Below are 16,225 nucleotides of genomic sequence, written 5' to 3' on the forward strand. Positions count from 1 at the left end.
CAACTAGAGAAAGCCTGACTGCAGCAACGAAGACCCAGTGCAACCGGAAAATAAATACATTGGTAAAAAGGAGAAGGGAGCCATCTGTCAAGATGGTGACGGCAGAGCCCTGAACAAACAAGGGTCCCCGCCCTTCGGCAGTTCTTGCACAAAACCGTCACCAAGCGCTGCAGCTCGTGCAGTGCGGTCAGAAAATCAAAGCCAGAGATGACCTAGTGCACAAAGGAACGTCAAGATTCTGCCGCCAGGATCCCCTCTCCGAAGACAGGAGATCTCCTGGGAAGGAGGGGCATCATCCTGCCTACCATCCTGATATTTCAGAGAGGTCTAAGCTGAACCAAGCGCTGGTCATCACCTGAGGTTAGAAAGGCCTGCTCTTCACCCCACCCGTCCCCCACGTGCCTGAAAGGCAACCAGCTTCTGAGCAGGAGTCAGACACACAAAGGCTTGGTCTTCTCTGAGCAGGGAAAGCCAGGACCCTTCCCCACCCTTCCCCTCTCCTAGGGCAACGAGTTGGGGGACTTGGGCAGAGACTAGGGGCAGGAGCAGGGGTTCGGTGTTGCCTGCACAGCCTGCTCTTCAGGTTCCAGACCAGTCACTCAAGAACATCACTTCGATGCCCAGTGGAACTTCCCCAGTCCTGCAGCTGAGCCAGGAGATCATTACTCCATGGCCGAGCGGGGGTAAGTCTCACAAATTCGCTCACTAACCTTTGTGATCCCACTGAACTAACTGCCCCCTGGGTTTGTGTTTCCCCCTCTGAGGGAAGGGCTGGAGAGAGAAATAACAGAAAAAGGAGCACCTCTCCAGATTACATGCACCTAAGAGCAGGGATCTGGTACCCACCAACCAAGGGATGCGTCTGTAAGAGACGGCACTCCCATACTGACGTCTCCTCTGCTCGCACCTCTCCACATCCCTCAAAACCTTCCCCACCTGGGTCAGGAAACAGCCCAAGATCCTACCTGGGGGAGCCTGGAGGTTAAGTGAAAACTTTCAGGAGATGACAGTAGCTTATCCTAATTCTTATGGCTTCAGTTTTTTCCATCACCCTCCTCACCACGGCAACTCCAAGCCATCTGTCTCTGCAAACTTTGGTCAGTGAAATTCTAAGCCTTTCTACCCACTCATACTTTGTCTTGTTTAACTTCAAAATTTAGGAAAAATCAGGGCATTCATTACATGTCCTAAGGTCAGGATCCTTGAAACCAACCAAAATATGGAGACGTTGCGGCTCCCCTGGGGTAGGGGGTCCAGGCACAGGTCTGGGCTCTGCAAAGGCTCCCAAGGTCCCTCCCCCACTGAGCTCAGGAAAGCCTGGCTCAAGATCATGAAGAGCCAAAACCAAGGGAACATGCCCAGGCAATCTGGGATCACCAGTTCCACAAACGTTTCTCACTAACTATGATACGAAAGTGCCAGGGCTACTGGCTACCCCAAAGCCTGAGATCTCCCGGAAGCCAGACGGGAACAGGAATGAGCGCAGAAGTGGCTGTCACTGTGCAGGCGGCACAGGGAGGGGTCCGGTCCCTGAACCCTGAGGAAGGATTCTGATCCCCCTGAGAAAAGAAACCCCAGGGTGCGATGCCTGCTCCCCAACCCCCCACCGGAGAGCCCCACTGGAACTCTGGCCTCTACGGTCATTCAGCCCATTTCATGATCCATCGAGAGAACTCATTAAAATACTTCCGCGATGACTTAAGTATTTTATATTTTTAAACCTGAACAGCTATTACTGTGTTCTTTTGATCACTTCTGGCAAGGAAAAACTGCATCTGGCATCACTAATCAACCTTCAAAGGCCCTCAGCTTCAAACATACTACTTGTACAATTGTGCACACGGCACCACTCTGGGCTGAAGCCAAAACCCAGGAAAAGAAAAAGGAACGGTCCAGGTTTGCTGCGCTCTAATACCCGCTCCTTATCACATCACCATCCCCGAAGCAACAGAGAGGGCAGTGGGGTTCGGCTGGGTCTGGACTAGGCAGGCCCCTTCCTTCTTCTGAACTTGGTAAGCATCCCGAGGGAAGGACAGAACTCTCCTCCTGGAGCCCAAGTTGGCCTCAGAACCCCGCTCTCCCCACCTCCCCAAGGCAGCCAGGCAGGTGCTATAGGTGGGCCATTTCCCACGACCTCATCTTCCCATGTCGGTTTCTCCAATATTATTAGCAATGTTACCGTCTGTTATTCCCAAAGCTGGAAACCCCTGCCCTGCAATTCCTGTCTTATGCCCACCGACCAAAACTGTCTCTGCGTGCAGCCCCTCAACCACGCCAGGCTCACCCACAGCGGCTACACCCCTAGACCCCCCTGCACACCCTGCTGCCAGAGCTCAGCTTCCTCGCAGCTCATGGTTTTTCCTTCACTGCTTAAACCAGTGGGGACAGCACACCATCTCAAGGCTGAAGTCACACACTCGCCATGAAGCTGAAGCCCACAGCCCCTTCCCACCCCCACTGCCTGCTGCTCCCCCAACTGACCCTCCAGCCTCCCAACTTCTCAACACCGTCTACGAGCACCCAGGCCTACAGGCGGTACTCATGACTCTGTGGATAGAGATTCTACAGGGGCAGAACGAGTGAGGGTCAAGTCCGGGGCTTTCTCATCCCGACTGGGTGATTCTACTAGAATTCTTGGTCCTTTCTACACCTGGTTCCTTGTGCCCTCAAAGAGGCTGCTATGACTCCCCTGTTACAGCTGAAAAGGTCCCGTCTGCTGATGCGAACCCGGAGCCTGGCCCCAGGGCTCCTTTTTGCCAGGGCACGTGCTTCATGACACTGGTTGAAAACCATATTCACAACATTTTACATAGTATTTTCCCCCTTGAGACTACAATTGCCACTTAAGAACGTTATCTTGTGATCCTGCCAACCTAACCCAGCAAAGAGATGAGCAGCACGGGAACCTGCAGGCGACACCCAAGCCCCATTTTAAAAAAAAAAAAGGCAAAATCAAGGGCTTCCCTGGTGGTCCAGTGGTTAAGAATCCACCTTGCAATTCAGGGGAGGTGAGTTCCATCCCTGGTTGGTCCAGGAAGATCCCACATGCCTTGGAGCAACTGAGCCCACACGCGGCTAATGCTGAAGCCCTCGGGCCTAGGGCCCCTGCTGGGCAGTAAGAGAAGTCAGGCAATGAGAAGCCTTCGAACTGCAACAAAGAGGAGCTCCTGTGTGCCACAACAAGAAAAAACCCCGTGAGCAGCAACGAAGACCCCCACAGGCAAAAAATAAATGAGTCAATCTTAAAAAATAATAATACATCACAATAAAAATTAAAAAAAAAAAAAACAGCCAAAGTTCAGCTCATAATGAGGAGGAGACAAGGAAAACCTTGCAGCTATGGCCTAAAACATAACAAGGTCCTGGGCACACCAGATGCTCGGCTCTGATTCTCCAAAGCATCCTTTAGGGCAGCAGCTGGACAAGACCTGCAGAGAAAAGACACTAGATATACCCCCGCTCCTACCCCAGAGAAACTACCAAACACAGAGATTCAATGCAGTCCTTCTGAGTGCTTAAATCATCTGCCAGAAATCCAGGCTTCCAGGTAGCCACAGGTACCTGCATTCTAAGCAACCCAAGTTCAGGTCTCAGCTCTACCACACTACCAGCAAGTCATGGAAACACCCCGCCAGCTTCCACATACGTACATCCTTACTGCCTAGGATGCCGAGAGGATAAAATCAGAACCTAGAACCTAAGGAAAGCTCCCTGAATGGTATCTGCTTGAACACTCCTTAGTAAACAGAAACCATTTTGGCTGTTACAGTTGCTTTTGTGTGTACTTAACACCAAGCTATTCTTTCTGACAACACTTGGTCAAGACTGAGCAGCTTCTTCAGTTCAGTTCAGTTCAGTTGCATTCGACTCTTTGCGACCCCATGAATCGCAGCACGCCAGGCCTCCCTGTCCATCACCATCTGCCAGAGTTCACTCAGACTCACGTCCATTGAGTCAGTGATGCCATCCAGCCATCTCAACCTCTGTCATCCCCTTCTCTTCCTGCCCCCAATCCCTCCCAGCATCAGAGTCTTTTCCAATGAGTCAACTCTTCCCATGAGGTGTCCGAAGTACTGGAGCTTCAGCTTTAGCATCATTCCTTCCAAAAAAATCCCAGGGCTGATCTCCTTGCAGTCCAAGGGACCCTCAAGAGTCTTCTCCAACACCACAGTTCAAAAGCATCAATTCTTCGCCGCTCAGCCTTCTTCACAGTCCAATTCTCACATCCATACATGACCACAGGAAAAACCATAGCCTTGACTACACGGACCTTAGCAAAGTAATGTCTCTGCTTTTGAATATATTATCTAGGTTGGTCATAACTTTTCTTCCAAGGAGTAAGTGTCTTTTAATTTCATGGCTGCAGTCACCATCTGCAGTGATTTTGGAACCCCAAAAAATAAAGTCTGACACTGTTTCTACTGTTTCCCCATCTATTTCCCATGAAGTGATGGGACCGGATGCCATGATCTTCGTTTTCTGAATGTTGAGCTTTAAGCCAACTTTTTCACTCTCCTCTTTCACTTTCATCAAGAGACTTTTTAGCTCCTCTTCACTTTCTGCCATAAGGTGGTATCATCTGCATATCTGAGGTTATTGATATTTCTCCTGGCAATCTTGATTCCAGCTTGTGTTTCTTCCAGTCCAGCGTTTCTCATGATGTATTCTGCATAGAAGTTAAATAAGCAGGGTGACAATATACAGCCTTGACGTACTCCTTTTCCTATTTGGAACCAGTCTGTTGTTCCATGTCCAGTTCTAACTGTTGCTTTCCTATTTGGAACCAGTCTGTTGTTGCATGTCCAGTTCTAACTGACCTGCATACAGATTTCTCAAGAGGCAGCTTAGGTGGTCTTGGATTCCCATCTCTTTCAGAATTTTCCACAGTTTATTGTGATCCACACAGTCAAAGGCTTTGGCATAGTCAATAAACCAGAAATAGATGTTTTTCTGGAACTCTCTTGCTTTTCCCATGATCCAGCGGATGCTGGCAATTTGATCTCTGGTTCCTCCGCCTTTCCTAAAACCAGCTTGAACATCTGGAAGTTCACGGTTCACATATTGTTGAAGTCCGGCTTGGAGAATTTTGAGCATTACTTTACTAGCGTGTGAGATGAGTGCAATTGTGCAGTAGTTTGAGCATTCTTTGGCATTGCCTTTCTTTGGAATTGGAATGAAAACTAACCTTTTCCAGTCCTGTGGCCACTGCTGACTTTTCCAAATTTGCTGGCATATTGAGTGTAGCACTTTCACAGCATCATCTTTCAGGATTGAAACAACTCAACTGGAATTCCATCACCTCCACTAGCTTTGTTCGTAGTGATGCTTTCTAAGGCCCACTTGACTTCACATTCCAGGATGTCTGGCTCTAAATGAGTGATCACATCATCATGATTATCTGGGTCGTGAAGATCTTTTCTATACAGTTCTTCTGTGTACTCTTGCCACCTCTTCTTAATATCTTCTGCTTCTGTTAGGTCCAGACCATTTCACGAGACTCACAAACCGGCATACCCTCCATGGCACGATCCTAAAATCAGCTAAAATCCCCTTTCCTCCCTTAGGAAGGGGACAAGGAGAATTCTAGGAGGCCTGAGTGGACATCCTCAGAGAGAGAGAAGGAAACAGCTGTGAACTCCCAAGTACAGAGGCCACCCTGGGGTGCACTAGCCACCGAGGCCAGAGGGCCCTGTGGCCTGGGTGGTGTTCTAACAAGAGGGTCCAGGGCGGATGCTGAGCCGCCCGGGCAATGACACCTCCCCACCCCCAGTATGAGGCTCTCAGGGCTAAGAAAGGATGCTGCTGCTGCTGCTAAGTTGCTTCAGTCGTGTCTGACTCTGCAACCCCATAGACAGCAGCCCATCAGGCTCCTCTGTCCCTGGGATTCTCCAGGCAAGAATACTAGAGTGGGTTGCCATTTCCTTGTCCAATGCATGCATGCATGCTAAGTCACTTCAGTCATGTCCGACTCTGTGGGACCCTATGGACAGCAGCCCACCAGGCTCCTCCATCCACAGGATTCTCCAGGCAAGAACACTGGGGTGGGCTGCCATTTCCTTCCCCTGGGAGCTATAAATAAGCAAAAGATGGTGCCTATGAGAACCTTCCAAGCCTTCATAAACCTCCCTTTCAAACTTGCCGATAATGGTGACTACTAGATCCCTTAAAATAGAGAAAAGGACTTCCCTGGTGGTACAGCGGATAGGAATCCACCTGCCAGTGCTGGGGACACAGGCTCAATCCCTGCCCCCAGGAAGAATCCACGTGCCGAGAGGCTACTAAAACCCTTGTGCCACAACTACAGAGTCCAAGAGCCTAGAAGCCACTGCGAGGAGGAGCAGGTGCGCCACATGTGAGAGGAGCCCCTGCTCGCTGCAACTAGAGGAAGCCCTCAGACAGCAGTGAAGACCAGCACAACCAAAAATAAATTCGAAAAGAAAAGATGGGTCCGCTCTGCATCAGCAGCCTCAGGAGAAGGGGCTCAAGCTAGATGAGCAGAAGGGATTTTAAGTGGTAAAAGGAACACAGGCCCAAGTTCACGGAGAATTACAGCAAAGAAGGCAAGATGCAAAAGGCAGAGGCTTGGGACACACAGACACCCCACACAAACACATACTTTTGGTCTGTGTAACAGGAATCCTGTTAATCGTTTCTGAGCAGAAACCCCAATCTAAGAAATCTTGCAGAACAATCTGTAGAAGGTTTGAAAGCATAAGGCCGCTGCATGCTGACAGCCATAACTGAACTGGAATCCTGGCTCCCCAGGTCACAAAGCAGGTGCGGTCTCAGACCTGGCCTGGGTGGAACGAACCCTGAGAAAGACGACTGCCATTTCTGCAAGCCCCTCCATTTCCAAATGCGCCCCTGGAAGGAGAGGTTATCTCTGCCTTATGGTGGCTACGGGATCTGCCCCAGGACACAGGGCCTGTGACAAACCCTGAAACGGAACTCGGGGCCGTCTGACTCCAAAGAGTGAGCACGCTGATAACTGTCTTCCAAGCTCTGGCAGCAGATCGCGATAGAAAGAGCACAAGATTAAGACTGAAAAGACCTGGGTTTCCCTCCTGCAGTAACGCACTGCTGCGTGACCTTGAGCAAGGTCTTAACTTCTGGGTAAAATGGGAACAACAATGCCTGAGTGTTTATTGAACTCACAGGTGCGGCAGAGGATCAAATCCAACCAAGTGCAGAGGGGAAAGCGAGGCCCACCGCAAACCCTTTTGCAGAGCGCAGGTGACGGCTATTACCTTGCAGGGCGGGCGCCGGGTCTCAGCAAGCACAGCTAAGGCAAGTGAGGTCAGTTTTAAACCAGCACTCAGCTTTGGAGACATTTTAGAAATCACTATAAAACACTGACCCAGCAAACACTGGATGGCATCACCGACTCATGGACATGAGTTTGAGTAGGTTCCGGGAGTTGGTGACGGACAGGGAGGCCTGGCGTGCTGCAGTCTGTGGAGTCAAAGAGTTGGACACGACTGAGTGACTGAACTGAAAACACGGGCCCAAACACAGAGGACAAACCATGCACAAAACATGGCCTCGACGAGATAAAAAATTATTGTCTTAAAGTATGGCTTAACTCCATATTCCCACTTTTTTAAAAACCACAAATTATTCTTCCCATGAATATTTTTAAAGCTAATTAGAACAAAGACTCCTGAAAACTTGCCTCATCCGTTTAATCTAACCACCACATTTCAGGAGGCTTTCTGGACTCAAAAGTATACTTGGGCCATTTGTCTCATCAAGCCTATTGACCCTACAACAGGGTTTCCCTCCTAACAAGCTCAAGTGAAGTTGCTCAGTCGTGTCCAACTCTTTGCGACCCCGTGGACTGTAGCCTACCAGGCTTCTCTGTCCATGGGATTCTCCAGGCAAGAATACTGGAGTGGGTTACCATTTCCTCCTCCAGGGGATCTTCCCAACCCAGGGATCAAACCCGGGTCTCCCACATTGGAGGCAGACGCTTTAACCTCTGAGCCACCAGGGAAGCAAAGCTCACTCTATACCAGGGTCTTTCCCACACCTCGCCCACCTGAAAAATCAAGCTGCCTTCTCATAAAATACATACGGGAATATATATACATACACATAAGGCCAATGCAAAGTTAATAAACCGAAAAAGCACCCCTCCCCTCAAAGCCAACTACTCTTTTTACGGGGATGTTCCCAGAAATCCTATAACCAGGAGTCTCTACAACCTTCAAACCCCATTCAACTCCAGGAGCAGAGGCACAAAGAAACTTGAGGCGGGGGGAACCCCTGCTTCTCCCTGGCTGGGGAAGCCCCTCCCACACTTCTAGGAAGGCTTCCAGCCACCAGACATGGGTCACGGCCACATGTCAGTGCGCCCACCCCTACCCACCAGACATGGCTGGACACAAGCAGAACGGGGAACTTCGGGCTCCCTGTTCCAACCTGGAGAGGTCTCAGGGCAGGACTTTCTCTTTCAACCCTTGACACTGCCTCAGGACCCGGGGAACCAGAGCAAAACTACCTCGGTTTCCTTCTCCATCAGCCCGCATCCCTCAAAGGCACCAGAGACATGATGGGCTGTCTCGGCCAGGAGGAAGAAGGAACCACCCGAGGAGTCTGCCGTCTCCTCTGCCTTGTCGGGAGGAACTCAGGGGCCAGGGGAGAGACTGCAACCCCGAGAGACCCACAGGGCATGGGGGACCCCACGGCGGGGAGTGGGGGCGGGCGCAGGGCCAGTGGTTCCCAGCACAGGCACAACCAGCCAGGACTGCCTGTGCACCGGGCCCACCAAGAAACCCCAATCCCTGGGGCAAGAGCCCCAGCCCCAGCATTATTTAACCTCCCTGTAACCCGCCCTGAAGATTTCACCGTGCAGCCAAGGTTGAGAGCAGGGGCCTGGCCCCAGAGGCCGCCTGCAGTCACAGGCCTGCAGAACTCCCCACAGCGTGCTCACCTGCTCTCCTCACAGCGCAGCAGGGGACGGGGGGCACCCCCACAGCTTGCGTGTCCAGTCTTTCCTCTCCAGCCCCTTCCTCTCCCGCCTGGCTGACCACCAAGGACACCCATTCGCCGTCTCTAGCCCCAAGTGTTTTACATTAACTAGTTGGCTGACTTAGAGTCTCCAAAATAAAAACCGTTGTTGTTGTTCAGTCGCTCGATTCTTTGCAACCCATGGACTGCAGCACGCCAGGCTTCCCTGTCCTTCACCAGCTCCTGGAGTTTGCTCAAACTCGTCCACTGAATCAGTAACCATTATTTACCAGATAGAGCTCTTTCAATAGCAGGTGGCTCCAATTAGCTCAGCATTAGCAGATTTCTATCCTCAGATGGTCTTTTAGAAGAAGTCTCACTCCGAGCTAACTGATGGGAGGCCATTTTTTCAGGGTGAGGCCTAAGTCCCAGGTTTGCACAGAAACGGGCTTCCCTGCGCAGCACATCAAGCCCCCGGCACTCTGGGTGAGCTCCTCACAGCTGGTTTCCACATCGATCGCTGCCTCCAATGAGCAGCCCGTGTAGCCTCACACCCCAGCGCTTTGAGGCATGTGACACGCACTCCACAACCCCGTCAGTAAACCCACCTCCCCAACCTGTGTTTCCAGCCACCTGGACAAACACTCGACAAAATGTGACAAGAAAGAAAACTGAGACGGAGATGTTAAATGCATGAACTTATGTCTACACTTACATATCCAAATTACTAGAAATTCTCCTAAAACTCTTAATATTTAGGGAATCCTAGTAACAGCGTTCTATTCTTTTATGTGGATGTTTAAGGTAGAAACGGCTCTAACAAAATGCAATTTTTAGAAAAGCATTAAAACTGAGGGGGGGGGGGAAAGTGACTGCAAACACTCAAGTTACTTGTTTCAGGCAGGACGCACTCCTGGGGTGCGGGATGGGGGCGATCCAGGCTGGAAGCCGCCTGGAGAAGCCCTCTGCCATCACTCACTCAGGGCCAAGCTCTTTCTCAGCATGGACTGAACAATCTGGGTACGACCCCGCCAACTGCCTGCCCAGCGCCAAACGCTCCAAGACACTGTGCTGGACGCTCAGCGGGGTCACCTCCTTCGCAGCCCCTGCATCCCGAGGCCCGACTGCAGGATGAGCCAGGGGCTTGGGGCTGTAACTCGCCCTGGGTCACAAAGCTCAGGGAGAGCTCGGCACCCCAGAGTCTCCAAGCAGGGACGTGTCACCCCCCCCCCAGCCAGCTCCCCCAGCGGATGCTGGGTGCCCTTTTCTGCCGTGAGAGGCTCCCCAGCTGGAAGACAAAGGCTTGGGGTTTCTCTGAGGTGGCGAGTAGGCCCAGGTGTTGCAGCAAAGACCGAATTCAGGCTGGTTTCGTTTAGGCAAGCACTTGATGAAAGAAACGCCATGTGTTCCAAATGAAATTATGTATATAGCTCACTGAGGAATGAACCCTGGCAGCTTCTTTATTAAACCAAAACACAAATAACAAGCCAGCCACTGAAAATACACTGACCAGTCCTGACACCCGAGACACCCTGACAACCAGCTCTCGCTCCTGTTCCCAGGAGCTCCTCTCGCGAAGGAGCATGCTGAGCAGTTCTGCCATAGGCCTCGTCTGGGGGGCTGCCAGCCCACAAAGAAGGGACTTCGAGCCTCACACAGCGGAGGAACCTGGGGTGCAGAGGGCAGCTCACTCACACAAGGTAAGAAGCGTGGAGGAGGCTAGTCCTCACACGGGGCTCAGATAACAAGGTGCACGCACCAGTCCAGGCGAGAGCGACCCTCTGCCACCTCGGGGGGCTCCGAGCAGATCACGCGCCCATTGGTCCCCTCTCCTGCACAGAAGGGGCTCACGTCACACAGCCCACGGCCTGGCATGGAGGGGACCCTCAGTGAGTGTCAGCAGAGAGGAGGCAGACGGGAGCCCTCTCCCCGGAGCAGAGACCTGGCTGGGCACCCTGGCTGCTCCGCCTCCCCAGCAGGTAGCACCCAGCTGCACAGATGCGGGCTTCGGGCAAGCAGCGCTGCTTCCCAGGTAGGAGACCCATGGACTGTAGCCCGCCGGGCTCCTCTGTCCGTGCGATTTCCCAGGCAAGAATACTGGAAAGGGTTGCCATTCCCTTCTCCAGGGGATCTTCTTGACCAGGGGATCGAACCCGGGTCTCCTACATGGCAGGGGCATTCTTTACCGCCTGAGCCACCAGGGAAGCTCCAGGGAGTGAGAGGGGAGACGCAAAATCGCCTGCATCTGATTCCCAGATCTGATGAGGGACCCTGGACAAGTCACCCAGCTGACCCGGACCTCAGTTTCCTCTTCTGTAAACGGGGGAGAAGAGCGCCTCCATTCAAGGCTGCGTGGGAGGGGGAGATGAGAGCTGATCTATACGGAAGGACTAGGCGCCTCTTGTTCAGCCCAGTCCCGGGTTCAGCTCAAGGTCACAGTAGGCGGGCCCGCCCAGCCTCCAGCTGCCGCCCCGGTTTCACCATCACGACAGACAGATTACTTGCTCTCCGTCACCCCTTATCAGTGTCACGGGTCCACAGGCAATCAGCAAGTGCCCACCGCTTCCAGAACCTCCACCCTGAGGATCACTGTGGACTTCAGGTTTCAGCAGAGACCAGCATTCCCACATGGACAATCCCTCTGCTGATCCCTTCCTGGGCAGCGGCTTATCTCCACCTTACACTGACCTTCGGCTCCAGGGACGAGGTGTCAGCTCATCTTATCTGTCTCATCATCTCCCGTCTCTGTGGACCGTTTTCTCCTCCTCTTCCCAGCCTGTGTTTGTGTGACACACACACGGCCCAGGAGCACTCCGTGTGTGGGAACCGCCGCTCTCTCATGGGTTCCCCACAGTGGCTCACCTGCTGCTCAACCTCCCAGGCTCATTACCTCTCCCACAGGCCCCCAGAGCAGCCTTTCTTACTCACTCCTTAATTAGACCCAAACGGAGGTGAAAGAATTTCCTCATTACCCAGAAAACCACGGGGAAGGGATCACTTTGTCCTGCCCTCTCAAAATCTGTCAGGATTTTGGAAGATACCATAAGGAAAACTAAGTAAGTAGACATAAGAGTCCAGGGCTGTGGTTCACGGGGATGACCAAAAGAAACGGGTTAATAACCAAAACTTACATAAAAAGTTGCCCCACCAAAACAAAGCAGAAGCTTCCCTGGTGGTTCAGACGGCAAAGAATGCAGGAGACCTGGGTTCAATCCTTGGGTTGGGAAGTTCCCCGGAGAAGGGAATGGATACCCACTCCACTCTTCTTGCCTGGGAAATCCCACGGACTATAGTCCGGGCAGGCTATAGTCCTTGGGGTCACAAAGAGTCGATGTGACCGAGTGACTAACACTCCCACTTCCAACCTGTTCACGCCAGTTGTGTCAGCCTGAAGCACACTCCTTTCTCATGGGCGGGTTAGGCTGGCTCTAACACTCCGATGCCTCCAGAAGAGTCAGGACTGTATCACAGCTTTTTGGTTACTGGCTTGCTTTTCTCCATTTTGCCATAATGATTGATGTACCATATCCACGCTATACTGGAAGCAGCGGTAATAAATCTATGAAAACCACAATATGTCCCACAATATGCTAGAGAGATAGGAAATGGTGCAGCCGCTTCAGAAAGCAGTTCGGCAATTTCTGAAAAAGTTAAGCATAAAACCACCTGGAAATCACCTCTATGTCCATCAGCTGGTGATGGACCGAGAAACGTGGTGATTAACAACAGACACTGTTCAGCATGAAATGGGCACTACGCACACGTGCTACATCATGACCCTCGGAAACACTATCCAGGTGAAAGCCGCCAGCAATGAGGGACCACGTGCTGTGCAACTCCCTGGATAGGAAACACCCAGAAAAGGCCAACTGATGGAGAGAAACAGCATGAGAGACCACACTGGCGGAAGGAGAACGTTCTACACGGACTCGGGGGTGATTTCACCACTTGGTAAAGTTACTAAAGTTGTTCAATCACTGAGTTGTTCACCTGGAAGGAAGGCATTTTATGACACGTAAAAGACGCCACAATGACGAGACTGTTTATAAGAAAAACCACACAGGGCCTATCTTTCTTAACCTGCCTCCCTAGTGACTGCGGGGAAGGGCAGAGACGCCACCTGGCTCATCCTACCCCAACACTCTGCCAGATTTCTGGCACGGAGGGAGTGCTCAGCATCCAGGGAATGCATTTTTTTTTAAAAAAAAAAAAAAAACAAAACATAGCTCCACCCTCTTCCTCGGCTCCAAGATTAACCTCAGCTTCACACTCCACCTACTCCCCCACCCAATCTAGCACCCTGACAGAATGGTCTGTAGAGGCCACTGGCTAACGTGTCCATGATGCTTCAAGATCAAACTTGACAGGACCTTGACAAACTACCTATGAAGTGCAGTGTCTGTTCAAAGTTTAAAAAGTGTTTTCCTTTTATCTTTGGAAGAGAAACAGGATTTTTTAAAAAAAAACCTTTGGGGCTGTAGGGAGAGAAGAAAGAGAACAATCTCAGTATCAGATTTTCGAACACGGTGACAATTCAGGAAAAACTGCAATTTAAAATAAATCTTTAAGTTCTGTCGTGAAAGATTTGTTGCTTCTGACTCAGAGGCACCCAGTGTAATAAGCGTACCGGGGGAATTAAATGCTGTGAGTGAAGCCCTGACTCACCTGCATTCTGCACCATCTGTCTGTCTGGCATTTCACTAGACCGTGATCATTAAGGAGAAGCCATCAATCTCTGAAATGCAGGGCTTTATTTTCCAGAACTAGTCCCATTACGGCTGCAATCCGTGAGTAAGCACGGACTGCCTGCTACACAGCAGACTAGCTGGAGCTCACGCGGCCTGTTCCACTTAACCCCAGGTTTCAGCAGCGCCAGCACCTGCCGTTTACACAGGAATGCAAGGCTTCCTCGTGCGTGTGGGGCGTCGTGGTTCAGGGTGTGGCCTTCTGAGACCAACGGGTTCAAAGCCAGGCCCCACCACGTGCCTGCTTGATGCCCGTGGGCGAGAACCTCTGAAGAAAGTGTGGTTTTCCAGTCTTTGAAGAGGGGAGGAATTAGTGATCCAATTTCCTCTAATCACCCGCCATTAACGGCTTCTCATTCTGATCCCAGCTTGACCACCACAAGGCCTTCCCAGGCCTGCATCACTTTCTGGACCGGTAACACTCCTGAGTTACGGCACCAGAGTCCACCAGCCTGGGTGCTGACTGCTCTGTCAGCTCAGTTCAGTCGCTCAGTTGTGTCCAACTCTTTGCAACCCCACAGACCTCAGCACACCAGGGCTCCCTGTCCATCACCGACTCCCAGAGTTTACCCAGACTCATGTCCATTGAGTCAGTGATGCCATCCAACCATCTCTTTCGTCCCGTCTCCTCCTGCCTCACAGCCCTTCACATCAGGTGGTCAACTGCTGGGCGGGGGCGGGGGCACCAAACTAAGCAACTTTTTGGAAGGCGTACAAACTTGAGTAAATACAGCTGAATAAGGACCATTTGTGCCAAGTCTCTCTGTATGTTAGGTAAAGGGCAAATGACTGACAAATATGATACACTCATCCTTTGCACAGTCAAAAAATCAAAACAAAACACTCTACCTGAAGGTTGGTTCCAACCTCCTCCCAGCCCTGTGTTTTACTGGCGGTCATTAAAACGGAGCCAGCATTGCAGATTGGGGTTCAATGCAACTGCTAAGACGGTAACCCCTCACACCCGACTCTCAGAAAACCATCATTTAGCTGACCTCTCAGATCCAGGCAACAATGGACAAGTTGGTCCACTGACTTCAGATTAAGTTACGAACACACACTCAGTCCTCTTGGCTCCTGATCTCCAGGAGGAGAGCATCTGAATCAAATCTCCCTCTCTTGGAGCGGAAAACACGCAGTGAAACCGAGGGGACGAAACGCAGACCCCTGGGACAGGGGACAAGAGGGGACGAAACGCAGACCCCTGGGACAGGGGACAAGAGAGCCTACCTTCTGACTCTCTCTCACTGTATTTTCTCCATCCACATGTCTGAGTACTAACTTTCAGCTCCCAGCTGCAACAGCTTAGCTGAAGTTCAGCCCCCATAAGCTTCAACCTCCAGACCATTAACATACAGGCCGGCAAGAACAGGTTTGCAGTGGAGGTAACGGGACAGAGAACAAAGCCTGAGACCCTCGGGCCAGAGTGCAGGGAAGCCACCTAACCAAAGCCGCCCTGGGCCGGAAAACGCCGGCACAGGGAAAAGGGGAGGGGGTGGGGAGTCGGCCTCCGAGCTGCTCTCTGGCTGAGTAACAAAGGACAGCCCCTACCAACCTCCTCCAAAGCTTCCCCTTCAGCGCCCGCCCCCAGAGCTGAGCATCCCCCCCCACAACCCCCGCAAAAGAGAACTCAACACTTGACGGGCAAATCAAATGAATAATGTAACAAACCCGCTCCCAGGCTGGAGTGCGGTGGCAAGTATGCATATATTTAACTGAAGCGCACACAACTATTCAGCTCTTATTCGGAGGTCAGAGGTTAGAAACCTCAACTCTCCAGAAACACGAAGCAAAAAAAAAAAAAAAAAAGGCCTCTGAACACAGAAATAGCCGTCACGAATTCCGGGCCTGAACTCCCACGTGCTGCTCTTCACACAAGGGGTCCTCGGCTCTCTGCTCTCCCACAGAACATTCTGGTCCACCGTCAACACGCTCTCAGCGAGGCCAAGTCCTGGGGCTCCTAACCCACAGCAGCAGGCTGGGCACCTGATGGCGACCAGGGCACAGACCCCGCCATGCCAGGCAGTGCCCCAATTCATCACTGAATCTTGGACCAGCCAGGACCCTGCCCCCTCCCCGGGTGGAGGGGAGTGGGGGCGGGTGGGAATGCCAGCCAGCTCCCATGGGGAGAAGTCTGGAAATACCACACTGGAATAGCCAAGATGCAGCCCCCAAAGGGTCTGCTGCAGACATACAGACCCCAGACCCTGCACACAGCTGGTCCCTAGAGCTAGCTTCTTTCCAACAATCTCCAGAGGGGGACCAGGGGGGCAACCTCCGCAAACCCCTGCCAGAAAGGCCAGGGGGACCGAGCCGGGTCAGAACAGAGCCAGAGGGGGATCAGAGGCCCTGCGAGCACAGGCTCCTTTCCCAGCCCACCCATCGGAATGACTCAGGACTCACAGGACCCCGTGTTCAGCAAACACTGTGAAAGGAAGCTCTGACCTAAGGGCAGGTCTCTAAAGGACTTCCGGCAAGATGGTTTACTGCCGGACATTAGTCAGGTCTCGTCCCCGCAGCGCTCCACCCCA

At 52.0% G+C, this 16,225-nt stretch overlaps 1 protein-coding gene across 2 annotated transcripts in view; it reads right to left on the bottom strand.

Annotated features, from left to right (window-relative positions):
- Positions 1–16,225, bottom strand: part of STK24 (serine/threonine kinase 24) — a 95,344-nt gene that overhangs the window by 53,666 nt on the left and 25,453 nt on the right. Inside the window, exon 1 of one of the 2 annotated variants that reach the window (XM_042255019.2) lies at positions 13,615–13,813. The exons of the other annotated variant lie outside the window; for it this stretch is intronic. Within the exon in view, the coding sequence (XP_042110953.1) occupies positions 13,615–13,620 (6 nt within the window). The 5' untranslated portion in view covers positions 13,621–13,813. Of the gene's footprint in view, positions 1–13,614; positions 13,814–16,225 lie in introns of those variants that run through there. 2 annotated transcript variants of the gene reach the window in all.

This window comes from Ovis aries, chromosome 10, assembly GCF_016772045.2.
Source record: "Ovis aries strain OAR_USU_Benz2616 breed Rambouillet chromosome 10, ARS-UI_Ramb_v3.0, whole genome shotgun sequence".
Lineage (NCBI taxonomy): Eukaryota > Metazoa > Chordata > Mammalia > Artiodactyla > Bovidae > Ovis > Ovis aries.